Source organism: Esox lucius, chromosome 20 (genome assembly GCF_011004845.1).
Source record: "Esox lucius isolate fEsoLuc1 chromosome 20, fEsoLuc1.pri, whole genome shotgun sequence".
Taxonomy (NCBI): Eukaryota; Metazoa; Chordata; class Actinopteri; order Esociformes; family Esocidae; genus Esox; species Esox lucius.
In genome coordinates, this window is record NC_047588.1 from 19,069,230 (window position 1) to 19,093,523 (window position 24,294).

Genomic DNA, 24,294 nt, shown 5'->3' on the forward strand with positions numbered 1-24,294 from the left:
CCTAGATGTTCTGAAACATGGTTGTGCTGAAAAGATCTACGCCATCAATAAATCAGACAATAAAATGCATTTCTGTGCTTGTTGTTGTCACAACAGACAATGGTCCATCAGTTTCAATAGAGTGAGTTGCCCTTTTTATCTATGAAAAGGGGAAAAAAAATATTCAGAGAACTGTGTTGAATTGCCAACCATTGATTAAAGACACAACTTGGCTAGATCAGCTTGTACCACCTTGCATTAATATTTTGCAGGTGTAGGGATAGATTCGGCATACTGTACCTGTGTTGGTGTGGTTTAACTTCACAATGTTACCAATGGTTACTCCCAGGTTTTTCAGTCTGGAAAAAAATCCCTTGGGATTGCTAATCTCATAACAACCTCAAATTAAAAACAATTATTTTTAATTTTTTTCTGTTATCAAGACTTTGTAACAACAGAATATGATTGTGGCTTTAGAATGTTCTAACCGTGGTTCGGTTCCGCTAAAAGCTGTTTGGCAAACTACACTCTCCAACAAAAAGAAAAACATCAGCAAAGAATAAGTTAAGTATGTTCAGACAAAGTTAATTTAACAGTCTGACTTGTGATCTGACTGTTCATGAAAACAGTCTTCCCCTCTTGGATTCTAAAAGAACATAATTAAGCCTGAAGCATGACTCTAGCCAATCACACCTAAATAAAACATTCTGAATAGAGCAAAAACATCAGTAAGATATTTAAACCTTTTGCTCCCAGTTTGACTCCAGTGACCACAGTTTATAGATTGACAAGGAGCTTTGAAATATATATATATTTTTAAACAAATACTAGTGTATGGACTTGCATTTGATGCAGTAATCATAGGCTAACGCAATGATCTCAAACATACAGGGAACACCCCTAAAATAGCGCTCCAATCATTTTATAGGTGCACTCAGGACCTTCTTTGATTTTGGTGAGCAAAAGAATTAAAACAAAAAAATCTCTTTTGTAAATACATTACATAGACCAATCTACAAAAACACAAATCTGGAATGATTCTGGCTAGAAATAAACAGCAAAATGCCAGATAAAGATGCAATGTACATGGGAATATTTTGGGATTGCCTATGACATTCAGAAGCTGAGCTACAGCCTCAAGCCAAAATAACTGTAAAAGAAACAACACTTTGCTTGGAAAGAAAGAATAGACAATGTGCCTTTCACCATCACTTGATTTAATCACCTCTCTATTGGAAAAGAGAAATGAAGGAAAAAGAATGTATCTATGCACACAGGATAAGAGTACCTGCTTATATACTTGAATGTAATTGTTGTACCAACAGTGGCAAGAAAAGGAATTCACCAACATTATCTTGGTCCTTTAAATAAAACAAAGTGAAACTGTTGGGGAATATTATATATGCCAAATTAATATAGGCTCAAACAATAATATTGTGGGATGAAATTCAATTGTGAAAAGGGGTGAACTGGGGAAATGGAGACGGGAACCCATGGAGTTCGGTACTGAATTAAAAATTCCCAGCAGGAACAGCCTAGCCTAAAATCTTCATAATTAACTTTTTCTTTGTTGTTACAACCAGGCTAAACAACACCCACTCGTGGCGTACCATTTATATTAAAAGCTATTTCTAACCCCATTTCTGCCTTCTGAACTGGAACTAATCTATGATGATGTGTCAGATAGAGGAAAGAAAGGGAGCAGGGGGACGTAAGGAATTGAGGAAGCGTCCTAGTGACAAATAACAGCGCTAGGGCTGGGGCTGGATAAAGACTAGTGACAATTCACCTAGTGGCATCAGATCAAAAATACACTAAGACTGCCACACCTTAGTTTGAAATAACATCATTTCTCTACCAAGTCAGACCTTAGTTTGACGTAGGCTACCCTACCTTCGAAACTCAGGTAATCATATGAGATTACAGTGATGAGGAGTCTCAGAAACTAGTTAAGACAAATTAGTTTATGAACACGCTTGAAGTCGCTTTGGTTTCAATTGATAAAGTAAGTGGGCCTTTATTCCGATTGGCTGACAGCTGTGGTATATGAAACTGCATCACTGTTACTGATCATACTGTTTGGTAACCAGTCGATAATATCATTTAGGCATCTCAAAGGGCCAATCCGCCACAGCTAAGAGCAGTGTCCAGGCACTCCGTGATGCGTCGTGACTATGACTTGATCTTAGCCTTGGTATATTGGCCATATAGAACTCGTGCCTTATTAGATAATACCCAGGGGAAAGAAATACAAAAAGGCAAGGGCATTCGTGGAAATAAGACATTTCCCGACCTGTAGCCAAACACCTGAGCATACTGATTGGGTCGAAACTGAAACCTCCCGTGCAGGTGACAGCCTGACAAACCGTGGTGTTGAGAGATGACATCACTTACAGCACAAGCTACTGGTAATATTTCTTTTTATCACGTCCTTACCTTGAAAAGTCAGCAACGTGACCAAGCTGAACAGTCCGATTATATTTATGAAGTCATGACAATTCCGACCGTCCCCTCTCGCCATGCTTGTCCGTGCGCCTGAAAACCCAGTACGCCACCAAAAAATCTGATTTAAATTAATCGTACTTTGTAGACAAAAGCAATTGGCCTGTTAAGCTCTGATATCCGAGTATTTTCTCTAGTAAAACTTAACCGAGAACTAATAATAAGTCTAATTAAAACGTCCTTTCGTCGACCGCGCTTCTCTCGGAGCTTGTTCAAATGTATACAAATCCTCCAGTCCGTCCAAGGGATGCTTACAACAGAAGCACACAGGTGAATATTTTTCCGTTAGATACAAATATTTCAAGATAATGAGAAGTAGACTGCCCGGATGCACTCTCTCAACTGGACTAGCCTACTTTGAGAATCCACGACCCACGCACAATCGGCCTGGTTGACTGATGTGATGTCATAATGGCAGCGACGTCACAGTTAGTTGGACTCGATTATGTCGATTAGAAGTTTGGAAACTCCCAGTAGGCTACTCAGTGTTAGTATACAATCTATCTAAATAATATCTAAAACGGATAGTCTGAATCCCCAGCACAGACTGGACAACAAACAGTATTTTTCTTTCATTGCCTGTAGTTCTACGTAACCGTCTCTCAGTAGATTTGTATTCGTAGACAATTTCATTTAAATATAAACTTGACTCGGTATTGGAATTTTAAAAATCCAGTCTACTGTGTATACTAATTTATTAGAAAGTACAACTACATTTTCATCTAGGTTTATGAGCTGCTACATAATGGTGTGATGGTAACAGCTTAAATGAAGATATATGTTGACAGACTTGTTTGTGTAGTATAATTATTTCTGTGAATGGTGATGGGATAGTTATGCCTGTATATTGTTAGAATAACTATGTCATCGAAGAAAACTGGGACTCCCCCGGTGGGGCGTCAAAGGATCAGAAAGAAACGCAATGTATCTTCCCTTGAAAGACCTTGAACTTTAAATGTTCATTCGGTACATTTATAAGCGGAAAAGTACCTTTAGTAGCACGTCATTTAGATGTTGCTTTTCATCTTGAAAACCTCAGGGTAGGGAAATGTGGGTATTTTCCTTATGCGGATTTAAAATACTCATATGACAATCTGTGGATGAAAAGCTAAATAATGTTAAGGTAAATTGTAGTAAATATATATCAAATTATTGACACTGGACATAAATGAGCAACTACGAGACATATGGTTGATTATTGCGCCCTCTGTTGTTTGGCTTTAACGTCATAACCACTAGATACTACATAATGGACAAGGATATCACCGTCAAACTAGCACGGAGGAAGGCATCACGAAGGCATCACAACGGCATTGTCACACTCAAATAGCTGTGATTCATAAATCCCCAAATGACTTAATTCAGGAGTGTTAAAGAACAGTGCTAAAGTTACTGCTTCAAAGCTGCTTGGAAACTCTATAAACAGGGTTGATCACCCCTGCATCCATCTGTTTAAACACAACATTTACACAACCTTGTTTTAGTTTGGGAATAATATTTTTATCAATTGTTTCATATCAGGGCATTTTATTGTCAACCAAATCAACATAGCAAAGCCCTTATCATCCCACTTTGAGGCTAGCCTTATTGTTATGTCCATGTTGGCCTGCTGACAACATGGATTCCATGTAGTAATTACATCTTTCTCTACTGTGATAACACTACCCATATTTTACTCTCTTCCTCTGCATACATTTTAATCATTTAGGTGGAACAATAAAACAACTCAGTAGTAGTAAGTATAATCTACTCAATTAGTCAGTTATCAGCAACTGTCAGTACAGGAAAGAAGACAATACATAAAACATACATAAAACCTAACATCTGCTTTCAGTCACTCTATATTGGTCACATCAAAATTCTGCCTCTTCCTTTTGATATTCTGAACTCTTCTACTAACTACAGAGGCAAATTCCTTTTTCCCTTCTCATCTGTTACCCTGTCTAGTCCCTGTTGTCTGGGGTATCTCAGGTTTCTCTCTCTGTGTATGTTCCCTGACTGTTTCTGTCCAGGCCTTGTCCTTTGCTACCCAGTCCTCCCTCCATTCCTGTCCCCTTCTTTTTTCATCATCTCTTCTCACCAATAAGACCCCCTTCTCCCCTCACCCCTCCTGAGGTTTTCTTTGGGTCAGTTTCTAGGATAATGGAGTTTATAGTTGTCTGATATTAGCTTGTTGGCAACAGACTCATTAAACTGAGCTAGAGCTTAGAGTGATAACTGATCCACGAGGGAGGGGTAAAGAGGTCAGTACACCCCTCCACCTTCATTCTCTCTGCCAGCAGCCACAGGTATTGAAGTGTCTTGTTGTCCTCTCTTATTCCCATTAATAGATGTATAGGTTTCTACCCTGTCACTTGACACTGTTTCTCTTTGTTGATTTCTTCTCATTTGTTTTCCATCTGTTGCTCTTCCACCATTTCTCCCCACTACCTCACTACATCGTCCACTACCCCTCTTCCTGGTTTCTCTCCCTCTGTCTGTCTCTCTCCCTTCAGTCCAATGGTAATTAAGAGTGTATCTATTAATGGAGTATCGGAGCTCAGAAGAGTGAATAGCGCGGTTAGCTTAATTAAACACATTTATAGGATGTAAAGACACGTAGCCCAGGGTTCCACTACTCCCACTTTAACCCAAACTCCCTTGGTCTCTCACTCCTTGGTTCCTGCTGTCTGTCATGCTCTTACTCTCATTGCCTGTTCCCCCTATCTTACATTCTCGCCCCTCTCTCTTTGTCTCTCTGTCTTCCTCTCACATTTCTTCTGTTATATAGTTGATGTTTTTGTTCAAAGTGACAAAAATTATTGATTGAATACATTTGGTACCCATAATAATCTGCTGACGAGTCTTGTTAATCTCAATGAAACTTTTTAGTGATGTGAATGTGCTCTTTGTTTCACCAGTTTTTTTTCACCTTCTTTTCACCTCATTCACCAGGCTGTCTTTCACCTGAACAGGCACAGGTGATATTTAAGAGCTACAAGGACTAGGCTTCAGTTGGAATGAAAAAACATAACAAATTGGGATCTTGTCCAGGATTATGTTTCCCAATGATTATGGTAATTGCTCCAATCACCTACTCATAAACTCTGTGCTTCGATAAATATTTTATTTCTCTGTACTACACTGATACTACACTGCTCACTCAACCAGGATGTTTTTGCTCACACGTGTTGAGGTAAAGAATGTGATCTCCTCCAACAACCATGATTGAGCTCACATGTTCCTGACCCACCACAAGGAGTCGCTAGAGTGTGATGTGACATGGCAGCCCTGTCCACCCTGGGCTCTGCTGAGCCAAACTGTGCCACCCCATGTTGGAATGCCTTGACCAGGATTCAAACACCTGGCTGCAGTGACACAGCTGTACTGCAAGGCAGGAACTTAAACCAAAAAAACTACTATTTGTCTGGCTAGGAGTTGTTCCCAGAGGCATATAGGTACAACATTTGAGGCAGGATTGCAAATTTATGTTGAATTTCCCATGGAAAATGAGTTTTTTTTACTGGTGGTATTGTTCTCAAGAGGTCAAGGACGGATTAGAGGATTCACAAATAGTAGTTGAGCAGTTAAAATACAAATTCAAAAAAGTGATATTACCTACAATAGTGAGCAGATTGTTGTTTTAACTATTCAGGTTGTGTTAACGGAGCACCAAGCCAGAATAATTGGTGGAATATACTGCTTCCTAGCAGTAGAGGTGTATTATGGTTGATAAGGAATATTGTATTCTAAATTTCACACTGTGGGTCTGTAATATTGCTATATAAAAATATGTATGTATGGCTACAGTTTATTTATATATTCTTTCTCCTTATGTTGAAGAACACACACACTCAAACACATTCTTCAACTACGCATTACATTGAATATATAATTGACAGAACAAATTGTCTGGACTCAGGCTTTCCTTACAAAGAAAGTATATGTGCAGTAATCACACGCTAGTCAAGTTATACACCTATTTTTCCACACCTACTGAGATATAAGACATGTTACTTTTGCCGGCAGACTGGTAAGCCAACCCAAATAGTGGATGTGGCACCATAGCAGCCTAAACCTGCTATTGGTTAACATCTGAGCAGAATTCTGGTGGACTGTGTCAGTCCTTTGCCCAAAGCGATAATTGATAAACAGTTTCTTTTAAATCTCATGTCTGCTGCCATTTTACTTGAGGCCCTTTCACTGAAGGGAATCACAGCTCCCAGTGTGGTCAAGGCCCCTGTGAAGTACTTTTCGATCATTCGGATGGCTGCAGGTTTTTTGCAATTTTCATGTCAGTTTTCATGTTCAATTGCATGTTAAATATATTCGAGCAAGCGCTATAGCTGTTGGGTGTTATTCATTGAACCTTGGGTGTGTATCACCCAGAATCTCGAGGGGGTCTTAAGAGATGTCTTCAGGCTTTGAAGTCTTTGTTGAGAGCTTATTTATTTGAGTTTGAAAAAGACTAGGATGAATGAATACTTCCGGTGCTGAATGAGTCTGAATGAGCTTGTGTTTAGACGTGATGTCAGAAGAACTTTGAGAATGCTGAGAGAAAGGCATTTGTAAGACATCTCAAAAAACATAAAATCATCTATTTGAGCACATGACAGCATTTCATTATAGATTGTACCGTGCCTGCAAGTTTGCTAATGAGAACATAGAGAACAAGATAAATACAAAAATTTAAAGATAATGTTTGGTACAATAGAAAAGCTACATTTGTGAAAGGTGCTGCATTTGTGTAGTGGCTTATATAAGTTCTTCATTTAATAGGAGTTATTGTAAGTTGGTTTGTCCAGCAAATACATAGGATGTATGTATTTCTGATCCAAGGTTTTACGCTGCTATAGTATTGTAACGGGGGATTGGGTCAGTTCTCCTTCCCCACTTAGTTCTCCTTCTCCACTATAAATCGTTGTTGATATGAAGAATGCATTTTCTGAATTTTCCCAGTCTCCTCCCGTTTTAAACTTTAGGAGGACATGAGGTCCTGGTCCACACCTGCAGAGTACCTGGTTTGGGGGGCCTGTTGCTGTCCCTGTCCTTGTCCATCTTGTCATACTTCTGACCTAGTCTAAATTTAAATAGACTCTGGATTTAGCCCACATGCATTTATTAATTATTCCAATTGGACTCTTAATATCTCACCCGGCACAACCAGAAGAGGACTGGTCACCCCTCTGAGCCTGGGTCCTCTCTAGGTTTCTTCCTAAAATTCGGCCTTCTTAGGGAGTTTTTCCTAGCCACTGAAATTCAACACTACTGTTGTTTGCTCCTTGGGGTTTAAGGCCGGGTGTCTCTGTAAAAGCATTTTGTCACAACTGCTGTTGTAAAAAGGGCTTTATAAATACATTTGATTGATTAATTGATGTTGTCTTGGGGGGAAGATGTGGGTTGTAGTTACAGGCCCTGGAAGACATTTGTTATGTAGCTATATAGTTATTCACTTGCACTAGTTGAACTGGCTTGGTATTTCAGCAGGATGTCTTTTCCCTGTATGGGCCCGTATGATCAGCATGACACTGAACACCTGTATTGGTGTGGATATGCACTTTCTAATGCTTTTCCTGGGACTAATTAAGTGAGCACTCTTGGTGGGTGTTTTTAAGAACCCAATTTCTCACTTGTTTTACCTTAAGTGGACCTTCGGTATCTCTGAATCAATTTCTCAGCTTATCCTTTTTGTTTGGCTGTCAGGAATGTTTGTGTTAGTTCCCTTTCTTTTGAGCATTATACAGTATGTGGTTGATTATTAGAGAACATCATTTACATAACCCTGGTGTCCTGATTTACGCCACTCTTCTGACGGCTACTGCCATGGGATCTGTAGTGAGCATTTAGGACACCCATCCTACAGACTACTCCCTACAAAAGGCAATGTCTCTTTCACCGCCCCTGAGCATTGGGATTCAATTTTGACAAGAAACACAAGCTTTCTTTACTGGCCCTCTGACACCACTTCCAGCAGCATCTGTTCTCCCATCTAGAGGCAAACCAGGACTTGCTTATTTTCGGAGGCAACCAAAGCAGCATCTTTTTTTTATTTCTGTCTTTTACATGCTGTATTTTCTACATGTTCTCCTACCTCAGTATTAAGCGATCGTATTCATTATTTCAAGTGAAATGCTCCTTTTGTTCTAGAACATTCAGTAACTGAGCAACAGCGTTCATTTGAATCAGCATGTGTGTTTTTGTGCCAGGCCTCTTAAGTGTTTATCAGTCAACCACACACTATTAGCCAGTGACCAAAGTGACACTCTCTTCCTGGGCACTATCACAGTTTTAGACTGCTCATATCCGGTTTAAGGCACAAGTAAGAAACAAGAAACAAGTTGCGCCCCTAATGGTGCGGTCTTCCCTCTACAGTAAACTACATTTGACCAAAAGTAGTGCACTGAATGGAGAATATGAGGCCATTTGGAACATCACCATATTCCCTGTTAATGACAATTACAGAACAGAGAGACGCTGCCAGTAAACCGGAGACAAGCAGGGTGCTGCTGTTTGTAGTAGTGTGGTGATTCAATGGTACCTGCTGGGCTTACTCTGCTCGGACCATGGAGTTTGGATGTCTCCTCTTCCTTCTTGGGTCTTCAGGGGTAGTCATCACTCAGTCTGACACAGCCGCTGAAGGTAGGGAGAAATGTAATCACTATAAATATAATTGCAAACTCTGCCTTCACTTGCAGTATTATCACACGCCACTATTATGACTAAGTTACAACACCGGTTTTCACTTGGTTACATTCAGTTTGTTATGACTGGATTTCATTCCATTTGTTTTCACTAGGTTACACTTTGTGTTATGAATGATGGGTTAAATTCCTTCTGTTTTCACTAGGTTACACATTATCTGTTATGAATGATGGGTTAAATTCCTTCTGTTTTCACTAGGTTACACATTATCTGTTATGAATGATGGATTACATTCCATCTGTTTTCACTAGGTTGCACATTATCTGTTATGATTGTGTTACACTGGATCTTATTGACTGATTGATTGATTTGTTATGACTAATGACTTATGACAAGGTTATACTACATTTGAAGCTGTAAAAAATTAAGAGAATATTTTTAATATTCTTTATTCTATACATTTTTATAAAACATTGTACAAGGAAGGTAGTATTTCAGTTGAGTTTCAGTAATACGCTTACCCTTTAGAGGTCAAACAACTCTAATCCTTCCAGTCTTGCTGGCTCTTAATTTCCCTTGTTGTTTAATTGGTAGCTTAATGCAATAGATTGGGTTTAAGATTTCACAACAAACTGATCTAAATCCTCCACTGATTAACAGGAAGGCATAAATACTGGTCTGCGTTCCAAATGTCACCCTATTACTAAGAGGTCCAGTCAAAGGTAGCACACCGAATAGTTTTTTTTCCTCTCTAGAACTAGGTATGTGTTTCTGTGTTAAGCGTGAGTGTGGATGGTGGCTCCACTGACTAGTCAACTCATATCTTCTGAAGTCTAATCTATTCCTGTGGCAAGGCCAAAGCCTGAGATATTGAACAGAAATTGCATTATTTCCAATATCACAGACCCATTGGCAGGTTGGACTTACATCTCTCTCTCTCTCGTTACTTTGTGTTTTATGTCCATGACCAGATACTGACTGGAGTGATGTCATCGTGACAAGTGTGGGCAGGGCTGTCACCTTGCCCTGTGTTGATTGGCCTCTCATGGGTTTTGTGACAATTAATTGGAAGAGGAAGTCTCCTGGCATGCACGACTGGAAACTGGTTCTCTCGGCCAGTGAGAAGGAGCGGTTCTTTGGCTCAGCCGCAAAGGCTTACATGCAATTGGCTGACTCAAACTTTCATAAAACAGGGAATTTCTCTCTACGGTTTGCCCCACAAAGTGAGGATGAGGGTCGGTACTCCTGTCTGATAAGTCAACAAAAGAAGAAACTGAGAGAGAAGATCATATTATTAGTCATTCTCACAGGTACAGAACTTTGTCCTTGACACAACAGGTTGTTATGTATAATATTTTATACACAGTGGTGGTAGTATAAATATTATATACAGTTAATATTGATAATATACACAGTAGTGATTAGTACAAATATTATATACAGTTATTATACACTCACCTAAAGGATTATTAGGAACACCTGTTCAATTTCTCATTAATGCAATTACCTAATCAACCAATCACACAGCAGTTGCTTCAATGCATTTAGGGGTGTGGTCCTGGTCAAGACAATCTCCTGAACTCCAAACTGAATGTCAGAATGGGAAAGAAAGGTGATTTAAGCAATTTTGAGCGTGGCATGGTTGTTGGTGCCAGACGGGTCGGTCTGAGTATTTCACAATCTGCTCAGTTACTGGGATTTTCACGCACAACCATTTCTAGGGTTTACAAAGAGTGGAAAAACATCCAGTATGCGGCAGTCCTGTGGGCGAAAATGCCTTGTTGATGCTAGAGGTCAGAGGAGAATGGGCCTACTGATTCAAGCTGATAGAAGAGCAACTTTGACTAAAATAACCACTTGTTACAATCGAGGTATGCAGCAAAGCATTTGTGAAGCCACAACACGCACAACCTTGAGGCGGATGGGCTACAACAGCAGAAGACCCCACCAGGTACCACTCATCTCCACTACAAATAGGAAAAAGAGGCTACAATTTGCACGAGCTCACCAATATTGGACAGTTGAAGACTGGAAGAATGTTGCATGGTCTGATGAGTCTCGATTTCTGTTGAGACATTCAGATGGTAGAGTCAGAATTTGGCGTAAACAGAATGAGAACATGGATCCATCATGCCTTGTTACCACTGTGCACGCTGCTGGTGTTGGTGTAATGGTGTGGGGGATGTTTTCTTGGCATACTTTAGGCCCCTTAGTGCCAATTGGGCATGGTTTAAATGCCACGGCATACCTGAGCATTGTTTCTGACCATGTCCATCCCTTTATGACCACCATGTACCCATCCTCTGATGGCTACTTCCAGCAGGATAATGCACTATGTCACAAAGCTGGAATCATTTCAAATTGGTTTCTTGAACATGACAATGAGTTCACTGTACTGAAATGGCCCCCACAGTCACCCGATCTCAACCCAATAGAGCATCTTTGGGATGTGGTGGAACGGGAGCTTCGTGCCCTGGATGTGCATCCCACAAATCTCCATCAACTGCAAGATGCTATCCTATCAATATGGGCCAACATTTCTAAAGAATGCTTTCAGCACCTTGTTGAATCAATGCCACGTAGAATTAAGGCAGTTCTGAAGGCGAAAGGGGGTCAAACACAATATTAGTATGGTGTTCCTAATAACCCTTTAGGTGAGTGTAGATAATATACAGTGGAGATTAGCATAAATATTGTATACAGTTAATATTGATAATATACCCAGTGGTCATAGTATAAATATTATATACAGTTATTATTGATAATATACAGTTATTATTGAAAACATACTCCCTGGTGATTAGTATAAATATTATATACAGTTATTATTGATAATATAGTCAGTGGTGATTATTTGCCTGCATAATTTCCCATGTAGACCGGTCTCTTATATCTCCTATCTCTGTTCCAGTCTCTGTCTTTCCTTCATCCCCTGTCCCTCAGCAAAGCACCCTTCTTCTGACAGCCGAGGTGTCCCCAGGCTTTGCTATTTCCAGGGTAACCTGGCTGTCCCCTGGCGGGACCCCCTTGAGGATGGCAAAGACATTGGGAGTTGTGGTCGCCAAACTGCCCCAGATACGTCCCAATGACCAGGGGAAATATATATGCCACTTTCACCCCAGGGGCAACAGCAGCACCCCTCTATTCCCTTTCAGTGTAGACGTCGCTGTGCATGGTGAGATATTATGGGATGATGGGTAAGGGGGGAGCTTGGAGAAGTGAAAAAGGGAGAGATGAAGACAGAAAAGTGTGCCATAATATGCAGGTGCATCTAAAAAAAAAAAGAATCGTTGAGAACTTCTTTTTTTTCTGCAATTCAAATCCAAAAGTGACACCTTCATATATTCTAGATTCATTACATATAAAGTGAAGGAATTAAAACCGTATTTGTTTCAATTTTGATGATTAAGGCTTACAGCTCATGCAAATCAAAATCCAGTAACTCAAAATATTAGAATAAAAAATGTATAATACAGGAATGTCGACCTGAGAAGAGCTCTAACCAGCTAACTCCCTGAGCCTTCAGTACACACAACCACAATCCTGGGGAAATGGGCTACAAGTGTCACACTCCTAGTGTCAAGCCACTTCTCAACCAGAAACAACGTGTTACCTGGGCGAAGGAGAAAAATTATCTGACCGTTGCTCATTTCTTCAGATGAAAGTACATTTTGCATTTCATTTGGAAATCAAGGTCCCAGATTCTGGAAGAGTGGAGAGTCACAGAATCCAAGTTCCTTGAAGTCCAGTGTGAAGTTTCCACAGTCAGTGATGATTTGGGGTGCCATGTCATCTGCTGGTGTTGGTCCACTGTGTTTTATCAAGTCCAGAGTCAATACAGCCATCTAACAGGAGATTACAGAGCAGTTCATGCTTCCAAGCTTTTTGGAGATGCTGATTTCCTTTTCCAGCAGGACTTGGCACCTGCCCACAATGCCAAAACGACTGGTAACTGGTTTGCCTCCCATGGTATTACTGTGATTGACTGGCCAGCCAACTGGCCTGACCTAAACCTGATAGAGAATCTATGGGGGTATTATCAATAGGAAAATGAGATACACTAGCCTCAACAACGCAGACAAGCTGAAGGCCACTTTCAAAGCAACCTGGGCTTCCATAACACCTCAGCAGTGCCACAGACTGATTGCCTCCATGCCACGCCGCATTGATGCAGTCATTTGTGCAATAGGAGCCCCGAAGTATTGAGTGCATAAATTAACATACTTAGGAAACCTTTTTTGAGTGTGTTTTGTGTTAATTAGTTGATTAGAGCTCAATACATTTGATTTTTTATTCGAATATTTTGAGAAACTGGATTTTTTATTTCCATGAGCTGTAAGCCGTAATCTTTTTCGGATGCCTCCGGAACGCCTTCCTGGGAAGGTGTTCCGGTCCCGTCCCACCGGGAAGAGACCCCGGGGAAGACCTAGGACACGCTGGAGGGACTATGTCTCCCGGCTGGCCTGGGAACGCCTCGGTGTCCCCCCGGAAGAGCTAGAGGAAGTGTCTGGGGAGAGGGAAGTCTGGGCATCCCTGCTTAGACTGCTGCCCCCGCGACCCGGCCCCGGATAAGCGGGAGAAGATGGATGGATGTAAGCCGTAATCATCAAGATTGAAACAAAAAAGTCTTGAAATGTTTCACTTTATGTGTGATGAATCTAGAATATATGAAGGTGTCACTTCTTGATTTGAATGACGGGTGGGAAATCTATGATATTCTAACTTTTTGAGATGCACCTGTATAATTAGAACATGGGATCTTAAGCATTGTATTTACAGAGAATGCCATTTCTAAATTATTGACATATCCGTCTGTCTCTCTCTCTCTCTCTGTCTCTATGTCTTTCTATCCATCTCCTCTCTTCTTGTCTCTCTTTCTCTCTGTCTTTCTATCCATCTCCTCTCTTCTGGTCTCTCTCTCTCTCTTTCTCTAGGTGTGAATGTGGTCTCATTCACCAATATAACACATGGTGAGTGACTTCCCAGCAATTTGTATTCAGTCTGCAGCCTCTGGATCATGTATTACAATAGAGGACTCTCTCAGAAAGAGAAGCACATAGTCCTTATTGTGGGTGTGGATATCTCCCTCTGTCAACCCCACCATGTTCCACACATCTCCCTCTGTCAACCCCACCATGTTCCACACATCTCCCTCTGTCAACACCACCATGTTCCACACATCTCCCTCAGTCAACCCCACCATGTTCCACACATCTCCTTCTGTCAACACCACCATGTTCCACACATCTCCCTCTGTCAACCCCACCATGTTCCACACATCTCCCTCTGTCAACCCCACCATGTTCCACACATCTCCCTCTGTCAACCCCACCATGTTCCACACATCTCCCTATGTCAACACCACCATGTTCCACACATCTCCCTCAGTCAACCCCACCATGTTCCACACATCTCCTTCTGTCAACACCACCATGTTCCACACATCTCCCTCTGTCAACCCCACCATGTTCCACACATCTCCCTCTGTCAACCCCACCATGTTCCACACATCTCCCTCTGTCAACCCCACCATGTTCCACACATCTCCTTCTGTCAACACCACCATGTTCCACACATCTCCCTCTGTCAACCCCACCATGTTCCACACATCTCCCTTCCTCAACCCCACCATGTTCCACACATCTCCCTTCCTCAACCCCACCATGTTCCACACATCTCTCTCTGTCAACCCCACCATGTTCCACACATCTCCCTCTGTCAACCCCACCATGTTCCACACATCTCCCTCTGTCAACCCCACCATGTTCCACACATCTCCCTTTTTGTTTCTCTCAACCCCACCATGGTCCTCTCAATAGGTGTCCTGAAATCTACTGCCAGTGTCAGCCAGTACCCGCTCACCATCACCTGCTCTCCAAAGAAGGGCGACTATGTGCTTCTTTACTGGCGTCCCCCAGACAAAAAATCTGAGATCACATCTCTTATCTACGAGTACGACCGCTGGAGGGACCGCACAGTGACCGCACAGAGCAAGGTACAACTAGAGAATGATGTGTGCATGCATGGGAACTTGGATTCTCTACAGATTTCTGTCCTGCTCTTTAGAGTCCCGGCCAGACGTCTGTGAAAGCACTTTATAAGCTGCTGAAAATGTCTGTCACAAATGAATGTGTTTGGTTGAATTTGATATATGCAGACTACTCCCCAGCTGAGCCTGGATGGGCTGAAATCATCCCCAAAAGACGGTTTGTTCTCCTTCCTGGTGCACCCGCGGCTTAATGATGGAGGTCTGTACATTTGTGAGGTGTTCCTTGATGACACCGTGTTCAGCCAAAGGACCCAGCTCAGCATCCTCCAAGGTACTGGGGCAAAGAGGGATGAGAGAGGGATGAGAGAGGGATGAGAGAGGGATGAGAGAGGGATGAGAGAGGGATGAGAGAGGGATGAGAGAGGGATGAGAGAGAGATGAGAGAGGGATGAGGCATAAGAGAGTGAGAGAGATTAAAAAAGAACAGTTATGTATTGATACTGTATCTGTTATATACTAAAACTACCAGTAAAACTACTGCATGTACACACATAGAAACACACACACACACAAACATACAGCCTTTTTTTCTATCCTTGTGACCTAACCTTTTTCTTAGCCTGAACCTAACCCAGGCCTAATGTCTAACCCTAAACCCAATCCATAAAGCCTAAACCTAAAAGTAACCCCAATTCTAACACTGACCTCATAAAGTTTGACCCCAAAAATATTGTGCTCACTCCTGTCGTCGTGAGGAGCAAAAGGAAAGTAAAAAGGACAGACCTTTTATGTTGTACATTTTTTCGGGGACTTCTGGTCCTTATTCGATCTGTGAAACGGAAATGTCTGTGTATCTTGGAAGCCTTGGAAGACTTTAATCACAGCCACTATGACACCCATCACTGCTGCTCCGACATAACCAACCGATCTGTCACTGTCACCCGGCTCCACACATCTGTCTCTTTCTCTCACATACACTTCCACAAACGCACAAACACACAGCCCTGCGGACCCGTGTATTTTTTACCCTGCCTCATTATGGGTGTCATTACGTATGATTATACTTGCCGCCAGGCCTGTGGGACGCTCACCCTAATCATTCTGTGTGTGTGTGTGTGTGTGTGTGTCATTACACACAAATTAATCCTTATTGGAGTTTGATGAGACACCGTCAGGCGACACATTTTTTTTACTCACCCATTATCTCTCCTTGCCGTCCCTCTCTCCTTGACAACCAATTGTATTGCCACTTCCTTCTTTCACTTATTTCTAGCCTAAGTTGTCATTTACCCCTCTTTCCCTTTGTCTCTCTGTCACAGTGAATGCCGGTCCTTCTCTATCATGCCTCGTCCTGACCTGTCAGTATACCGAGCGCTCCCAGGTACGGAACCATCCCTCAGACAGCATTACTCCCTCGGCCCTTCACTGTTACGGCTAGCCTGGTGAGACTTCTGGCATTGTGTCTCTCCCTGAGTGCCTGAGGTCACTAGACAACGCCAAGGGAACGAAACGGGGACAGATTACCTGAAAACAATGATTAAAAACATAACAACATAAGGCACCTCGTTCCATTTTGTTGACAATGTAGCCCAGGTACATTCCTGGGTTGTGGCGTGTATAGGTAGGTGCAAATTGGTTGGGAAGGAGTATTTAGCTAGGGATACCTTGTCATGTTAAGCCCTAGTAACTTTTTCTGTCAGGTCAGGTGCCCGCAAACTAACTGCAATCATTAATCAGAGGAGAGCTCTTCTTCAAGCATGTGGGTTTTGACTTCCTGGTTTAGTGAGTGGATTGATAAAAGGCCGATCCGTAACATGATATGTTTCTGAGGATGCATGTCCAAATATTCTACTCTCCTGAGCCTGCTAGGTGTTGTGGTGCTCAGGCAAGTCTATATTCAATGAATTAACCCAATTCACCATCCTCCATTTACCAGGTGAAGCAGGTGTTGTGGAAACATCAGAACAAGAGTCGTACTTTGAACTGGAGCGCATTAAACCCAGGTCGCCTTAGCACAGAGGTCGTCCTCCCTCCCACCAAGGAAACGGCTGGAATCTACACCTGCTCAATGGAACTGAAGAACGGATTGAAGATCAAAGCTGTCTACACCATCACATTGCCTCCTAAAGGTGGAGTGGACAAATGGGCCTAAAACAAAGTTTACTCCAAAGGACCTAGTAGTGAAGTACTTTTCACCACAGGCCGCTGTGTAGGGAATAAGGTGCCACTGGAGGCTACAGGGTGACATTTCTATCCATCCTTCCATTACTTCTCTAACGTATTCCTTTCATTGTTTGTGTCCATTGTTTCTTCCTTATTCCTGGCCTAAATTCCTATCATAATTCACTTACTTCTTTCCTTTATTCCTGTCCTTAATTCCTTTTGTATTTCACTTCATTCTATCCTTCAGTTATTTTCATTCTTTTCTTCAATGCCTTTCTTTAATTCTTCCTTCCTTATGAGCTCTGGTCAAACCCAGTGTACTGGTTAGGGAATAGTGTGCCATATAATCAGGTCTATATCATCAGTATGGCCATGTACTGTAGGCACTCCTTGTTCACTGAACCTGCATTTCCTATAGATCCTAAACACAGAAGACATCCCTTCCTAATAGAGGGAAGTGCACAGTGGGTTATTGCAGTTGCTTATCCATTAGTTGTAAACCCAGCTGCCTGCTTATGTGTGTAAGTGTGTGTCTATCTACCTCTCCTTCCCTGGTTGTATGTGTGTGTGTCTATCTACCTCTCCTTCCCTGGTTGTATGTGTGTGTCTATCTACCTCTCCTTCCCTGGTTGTATGTGTGTGTCTATCTACCTCTCCTTCCCTGGTTGTATGTGTGTGTCTATCTACCTCTCCTTCCCTGGTTGTATGTGTGTGTCTATCTACCTCTCCTTCCCTGGTTGTATGTGTGTGTCTATCTACCTCTCCTTCCCTGGTTGTATGTGTGTGTGTCTATCTACCTCTCCTTCCCTGGTTGTATGTGTGTGTCTATCTACCTCTCCTTCCCTGGTTGTATGTGTGTGTGTGTGTGTGTGTGTGTATGTGTGTGTATCTACCTCTCCTTCCCTGGTTGTATATGTGTGTGTGTGTCTATCTACCTTTCCTTCCCTGGTTGTATGTGTGTGTGTCTATCTACCTCTCCTTCCCTGGTTGTATGTGTGTGTGTGTGTATGTGTGTGTCTATCTACCTCTCCTTCCCTGGTTGTATGTGTGTGTGTCTATCTACCTCTCCTTCCCTGGTTGTATGTGTGTGTGTGTGTATGTGTGTGTCTATCTACCTCTCCTTCCCTGGATGTATGTGTGTGTGTGTGTATGTGTGTGTCTATCTACCTCTCCTTCCCTGGATGTATGTGTGTGTGTGTGTATGTGTGTGTGTGTGTGTCTATCTACCTCTCCTTCCCTGGTTGTATGTGTGTGTGTCTATCTACCTCTCCTTCCCTGGTTGTATGTGTGTGTGTGTGTATGTGTGTGTCTATCTACCTCTCCTTCCCTGGATGTATGTGTGTGTGTGTGTATGTGTGTGTCTATCTACCTCTCCTTCCCTGGATGTATGTGTGTGTGTGTGTATGTGTGTGTGTGTGTGTCTATCTACCTCTCCTTCCCTGGATGTATGTGTGTGTGTGAACCAGCAGGCTCTGGAGAGTGGAATAGTAGTGGTATAGAGAATAAGAATAATTCTACATTCAGTATCTCTTGAACATGGCTTCCATATGTCATGACACTCCCATTATGGTCACATCTTTGATTCAACCAAATACCACAGAGCACCTTTTTGAATGGGACTGCCTCTGTCAGTCAGACAGGTTGACCTGAAGTTGCATGAAAACTATAAAATGCTTTACAGAGCACTTACCTTGTAGACCTGTCTGTCTGCCTGTGACAGACGGTCTCTACATTCAGCAGGGCTACTCTGTTGCCTTGACAGGGCAGGACAAGTTTGCTAGAGCAGAAAGACCTGAGCCAAGGCCACCCACCATGTATTTCTGACAGCTTCACTGCAGGGCTCCATCCTGAACGGCACACTACTGGCCCTAGTCAAAGGTACACTAGAAAGGGGTAACAAAAGATGGGAATAGGACACCATTTTGGACCCCTGCATTTAAATCGAACCTGTCAGGACAGATATTGCTCAGCTCCATATATTTATTGGCTTCACACAGATGGAGAATGACTAGAAACCGAAAGTAACCTGGGTTCTAAATAACCGGTAACTGGTTATTCCCATTCAGGTCATTTGGTTATTGGTGGAAAATAAAAATGTCATAACCCATGATATCTCTCTCTAACTTGTTTCGAGGAACTTGGCTATTTTTAGGGAGTATCAGCAGCACTTCGATGCAAAGGTAATTTAGGTTTTATAGACATATATGCCTTCTTATTGGCTATAAAACCATGAGTTTCTAGGATGACGGTATTGATGTGAGCTCTGACGGGATGACAGACATTTGTGCAGGTTGCCCTTGCATTCTGGGGCTCTGGGACCATGGTGGTCTGATTAAAGCAGTTTTGTATGACGGACCAGGTCAGAGTTTGAGACACCTGTTGAGATGCCGGTCGGTCTCCGCATACTTTGAGTGCTGCATGGTATTCTGTCTGGCCCGCGGCCCGGTGAATGTTGACCTGTATGAACATTTCACTCAGCTACGGAGAGCAAAATCACAGTCATCCAGAACAACAGGTTCTCTCAAGCATGGTTTGGTCCTTGCCTTGAAGTGAGCAAAGGAGGGATTCAGCTCATTTGGCTCACACCACTGGGCAGCATGCAGCTGGGGTGTCTTTGTACTCTGCCACATGACAAGCCTTAAGAACAACGTGGTAGGGTTATGTGTTAGTCCTCTACTGATGCTTTGACAGGTATCTGGCTCATCAAACATCCTATTATGATTTCTTGTAAGTGGCTGGACTTGGGTTCCAATCCCTGAAAGCAACATCTATATGATATATAGCTCTGTGGAAATGATGTTGCTTTTACAGATCTTTCTGTAAATTATAATATTGTAATATTATCCGTTCTGTGTTTACAACTGTCCGGTATTTCAGTGTAAGCTTCACCTGAATACTTCCTGTTTGAGTTTTTGCTGGCAAGCGGACAGACAAAGCGAGACAGGAATGTTTTATGAACAACAATGTGAAAGTCCTTGAGAGGCCGAGCCAAAGCTCAGGCTTGAATCCCATTGAGAAACCATTTCTGTACAGTGTGTCGTCAACACGCCCTCTCCCGGATCAGCGTTGGGCTGTGAAACGGGGCACTTTAACGCAGCCCAGGTAGTCTCTATAAACAGCCCAGATCAGGCCTCTGTAGGGGAAAGCTGAAGGGAAGCAGCTGTGGGGAGGGGGGCAGAGAGTGGAAGACAAAAGAAAGGGATGCTGGTTCCTGCCCCTGGGGTTTTGTTTTATTTATCAGTTTAATTTAGTTTCTTCCACTTTTTATTAATAAATGCCCTCCAGGGCCCAGAACACTGGCACTGTGTCCGTTCTCTGTGTCTGGTCACGTTACAACAGTGTCTATCTCTACCTCTGTACAGTGTCTATCTCTACCTCTGTACAGTGTCTATCTCTACCTCTGTACAGTGTCTATCTCTACCTCTGTACAGTGTCTATCTCTACCTCTGTACAGTGTCTATCTCTACCTCTGTACAGTGTCTATCTCTACCTCTGTACAGTGTCTATCTCTACCTCTGTACAGTATCTATCTTTACCTATGTACAGTGTCTATCTCTACCTCTATACAGTATCTATCTCTACCTCTATACAGTATCTATCTCTACCTCTGTAGTGTCTATCTCTACCTCTGTACAGTATCTATCTCTACCTCTGTACAGTGTCTATCTTAACCTCTGTAAAGTATCTATCTCTACCTCTGTACAGTGTCTATCTCTGCCTCTCTACAGTATCTATCTCTACCTCTGTACAGTGTCTATCTCTACCTCTATACAGTATCTATCTCTACCTCTATACAGTATCTATCTCTACCTCTATACAGTATATATCTCTACCTCTTTACATCTATCTCTACCTCTATACAGTATCTATCACTACCTCTGTACAGTATATATCTCTACAGTGGTTGTATCTGTCTTTAAAATACTGTGTGTGGGTGCCTCTCTCTCTCTCTTTACACCTCACACTCGTTCAGATGATATGTGGTGGTGAGGGACGGCGCAGCTTTGTGTAAATAATTTACATGTATTGTTTGTGAGGAAGAATACACAGGTCCAGAAGGATCTGACAGTTAAACGAATCTCCTCATAAATATGAGCTCACAACCAATAACCCTGTACATCAATGATACAGTAGAGTGGTACTGACGACACGCCACTGCTTATGCTGGACCAGTGCATATGAACAGGGTGTTTTGCATATAGAATGAGCTCTTGTTTGCGAGGGGTGATGGAATATTGTATTGTGGTCGTGTCCTATTTACAGTTTAATGGGGATGTGGGGAAAAAGACAGGAGCAGGGGATGCTGGGAGAAGAGAGATGGAGAGAGGGAAGGAGAAAAGCAAGTAGAGATATGAAGATGGGAGGATGGCAGTGAAGGATGCATAGAACCACCCAGGCCAGGGAGGGGTGATGGTATTTACGCCTCACTTCACAGCATCCAATTACCATAATTCACGCAGTGTAGAAGCTGGCATTGAGAACAGAGCAGGTCAGCCTGGCCCCTTGGTCAACTCTCTGGAAGCTGTATTCCAATTGTCACCACACACAAACTCACCACCACCAGCAGTCAATTACACCTTTATTGATCCATCTAAAGCATACTGCAAATCATGGCACAAGGACACGGCCTGAAGAGGGACATTTTTTTTAAACTTCTGGAAATTGTCATTTTATGATGTAGAAGAAAATAAAAAAGGACTGATTCTTGGGTAGTTTATGTCAGCCTCATTTACTGTGGCCATCAACGTATTCACCCCTCAAAACGGATTTAATTAGCAGTTTTGACCTAATCAAAAACGTCCATAAGATATGTGAAAATAATAAAATATAAATAAAATAATAACATCAATAAAATGTGGGAAAGTCCCCGGAGGATTTATACTTTTGAGAGCCACCATAGATGTTAAAGAGTTGCAATCTCATAATACAGTGCAATCACCATCACTCCATAATATATAGTTGCTATAGGTCGTTGCCACATGTAGTTGAAAATAATGTATTCCACACTGTAAACATCTCTGGTGACTTCAGTCTCAGTAGCAATCCTGATGCCTGTGAGCAGGTAGCGTTGTCTCCGTGGTAACTGACACCTCCCACGCCTCCCTGTGGCTATGTGTGTTTGCATGAATGATGTCACCTTACCTCACCATGCAAACCCACCAGACTGATGTAGCTAAACATATGTCATGCTGCATGGGGTCGGTCGTCTGTCTACATATGGTTGTATTGAATACCATGTGCTAATCACTAGCTTGTGCAATATATTTCATGTAATATGCCCATGTCTCCCCTCCCAATCTTGTCTGTAATCAAACTCTTTCATCTAGAATACTGCAGGGAGTGTGACAGAGGATTTACACTGAGTCTGAATGTTTCACTATGATAAGGTGTTAGACCGCCAGCATTTTGCTGTAGAGATCTTTGATGATACTCAACATACCGTACTCATACCGACCCCCCCTCCCATACTGTCTCTCCCTGCTGATCTAAACCTCCACCTGTCCTCTGCTGGAGGTGAGACCACGTTATACCACCAAAGGTCACTAATCGTAAAGCTCATGACAGCACTCATGTCCTTATTGTCTTTTTCTTTCTTTTCTCTTGTTTCAGAGAATACAGAGAGTCCTGGTTCTGTCTCTCCTCCTTACCCAGAGAGCAACAGCACCTCCTTTCTTCCTTCCCTTTCTGCTTTATTACTCCTGGTGCCCCTGGTTGCTGCAGTTGCTGGTGTGTTGCTACTGAGACAGAAAACCCTTTCTCGCCGTGGTGAGGCTTCCTCCATTTTCTTTTATGACACCCTTTCTCCCTTGTTCTTTCTGTCTTTGGACTTGGAGTGAGCTATCTGGGGAATGACATACTATGAATTTGATGTTAAGAATCTGGTGGTATGTCTCACTCCGTGTTTGTGTTTTTATGTGTGTGGACAGGTATTGAACAGTCTCTGTCCCACTACTCTGGGGAAGTGGAGAACATCTATGAGAATCCTGAGGATGTCAGACAGGTGATGGATTCAAACATTCTGTCAGTTTTGTAATTCTCTCTGGTGAATCCATGATTTCCCCCCTTCTCATTCTCTTTATGCTCTCCTTATCTCTTCTCAGCTTCAAGGCTGGCCTATTTCCTTTCTCTGGACATTTTTGTCTTTCACTTGTTATTTTCCCTCACTTTTCTCTCTCTCTCTCCCTCTCTTTCTCTGTTAGTGTGGTTATTAAAACCTGTTTTGTCTCCTCTTTATGTAGGCTTCTCCCCAGAGCTCAGTGTACATGGTGAGTTACTATGTTTTGTTCTCACAATTGCAGATAAAGATGTGTATGTTTCCGTGTTCGACTATAATATCCTCCTCTCCTCCTTTACTTCTCCTCCAAACCCACCATTTCTCCCACTCCGCTTTCTCTTCTCTTCCCAGGACCTGAAGCCCAGAGGGGATGATGATGTCTATAAGGAACTGGACCGGTACAAAAAAGCCCTACGTTTTCTTTTTCTGTCTCTATGTATGTAGCTATGTTTCTCTGTACCCCCTCTCTCTGTCTGCATGTATGTAGCTATGTTTTTCTGTACCCCCTCTCTCTCTCGCTCTGTGTGTGTGTGTGTGTGTGTGTGTGTGTGTGTGTGGCGTATATGTGTAAGATATGCATGTGGTGTATTGTGCATACTGGTTTCACCATTTACAAATTACAATTACAACACTATACGTAGTTTCCCTAATTCAGTCTACCTCTACCAGTGTTCATGTGTTTTAAGACCATTTTCTTCTTTCTGATAGGAGTCCTTGAACCTTCTGTTAAGCTCCACATCTTTATTGGCAACAACTTGAAGCAAGATTCTCCACCAACTGGACATCTATTTTTAATGGGATAGATCTGTTCAGGACATAAGTATTTAGACTGTTTTTTATATTTTGTTGCCAATGTTTCTCTGTGAAAATAAATAAACGAACATCCCAAAATAAACTGGTCCAAAGAATTGTCTCTAATTATACCAAATATTATTGTGACGACTGTCATTGCAGCCTATCACTACAGTAAAATATTTCGCGTAAA

At 42.2% G+C, this 24,294-nt stretch overlaps 2 protein-coding genes across 4 annotated transcripts in view; one reads left to right on the forward strand and one right to left on the reverse strand.

Annotated features, from left to right (window-relative positions):
* The window catches only part of si:ch73-22o12.1 (nectin-2), a 77,342-nt gene extending 74,439 nt beyond the window's left edge, over window positions 1-2,903 (reverse strand). For both annotated transcript variants that reach the window (XM_029116040.2, XM_029116039.2), the window contains exon 1: window positions 2,416-2,903. In XM_029116040.2, coding sequence (XP_028971873.1) covers window positions 2,416-2,500 — 85 coding nt within the window. In that variant the 5' untranslated portion in view covers window positions 2,501-2,903. The remainder of the gene's footprint in view (window positions 1-2,415) is intronic.
* On the forward strand, window positions 2,049-24,229 carry g6fl (g6f-like). 2 transcript variants are annotated; one of them, XM_034289172.1, is made up of 15 exons: window positions 2,049-2,387; window positions 5,436-5,537; window positions 8,923-9,099; window positions 10,074-10,412; window positions 12,014-12,277; window positions 14,037-14,072; window positions 14,922-15,097; window positions 15,260-15,422; window positions 16,411-16,472; window positions 17,028-17,220; window positions 22,865-23,020; window positions 23,182-23,255; window positions 23,494-23,520; window positions 23,661-23,707; window positions 24,018-24,229. In XM_034289172.1, exons 3-15 carry the CDS (start codon window positions 9,024-9,026, stop codon window positions 24,025-24,027), a joined length of 1,623 nt encoding a protein of 540 aa, XP_034145063.1. In that variant the 5' UTR covers window positions 2,049-2,387; window positions 5,436-5,537; window positions 8,923-9,023; the 3' UTR covers window positions 24,028-24,229. The 2 variants fall into 2 exon arrangements, with proteins under 2 accessions (XP_034145063.1, XP_019896715.1); XM_020041156.3 differs by lacking the exons at window positions 2,049-2,387; window positions 5,436-5,537 and adding an exon at window positions 9,763-9,824 and having other exon boundaries at window positions 9,033-9,099; window positions 24,018-24,228.
* Window positions 24,230-24,294: the final 65 nt, after the last annotated feature.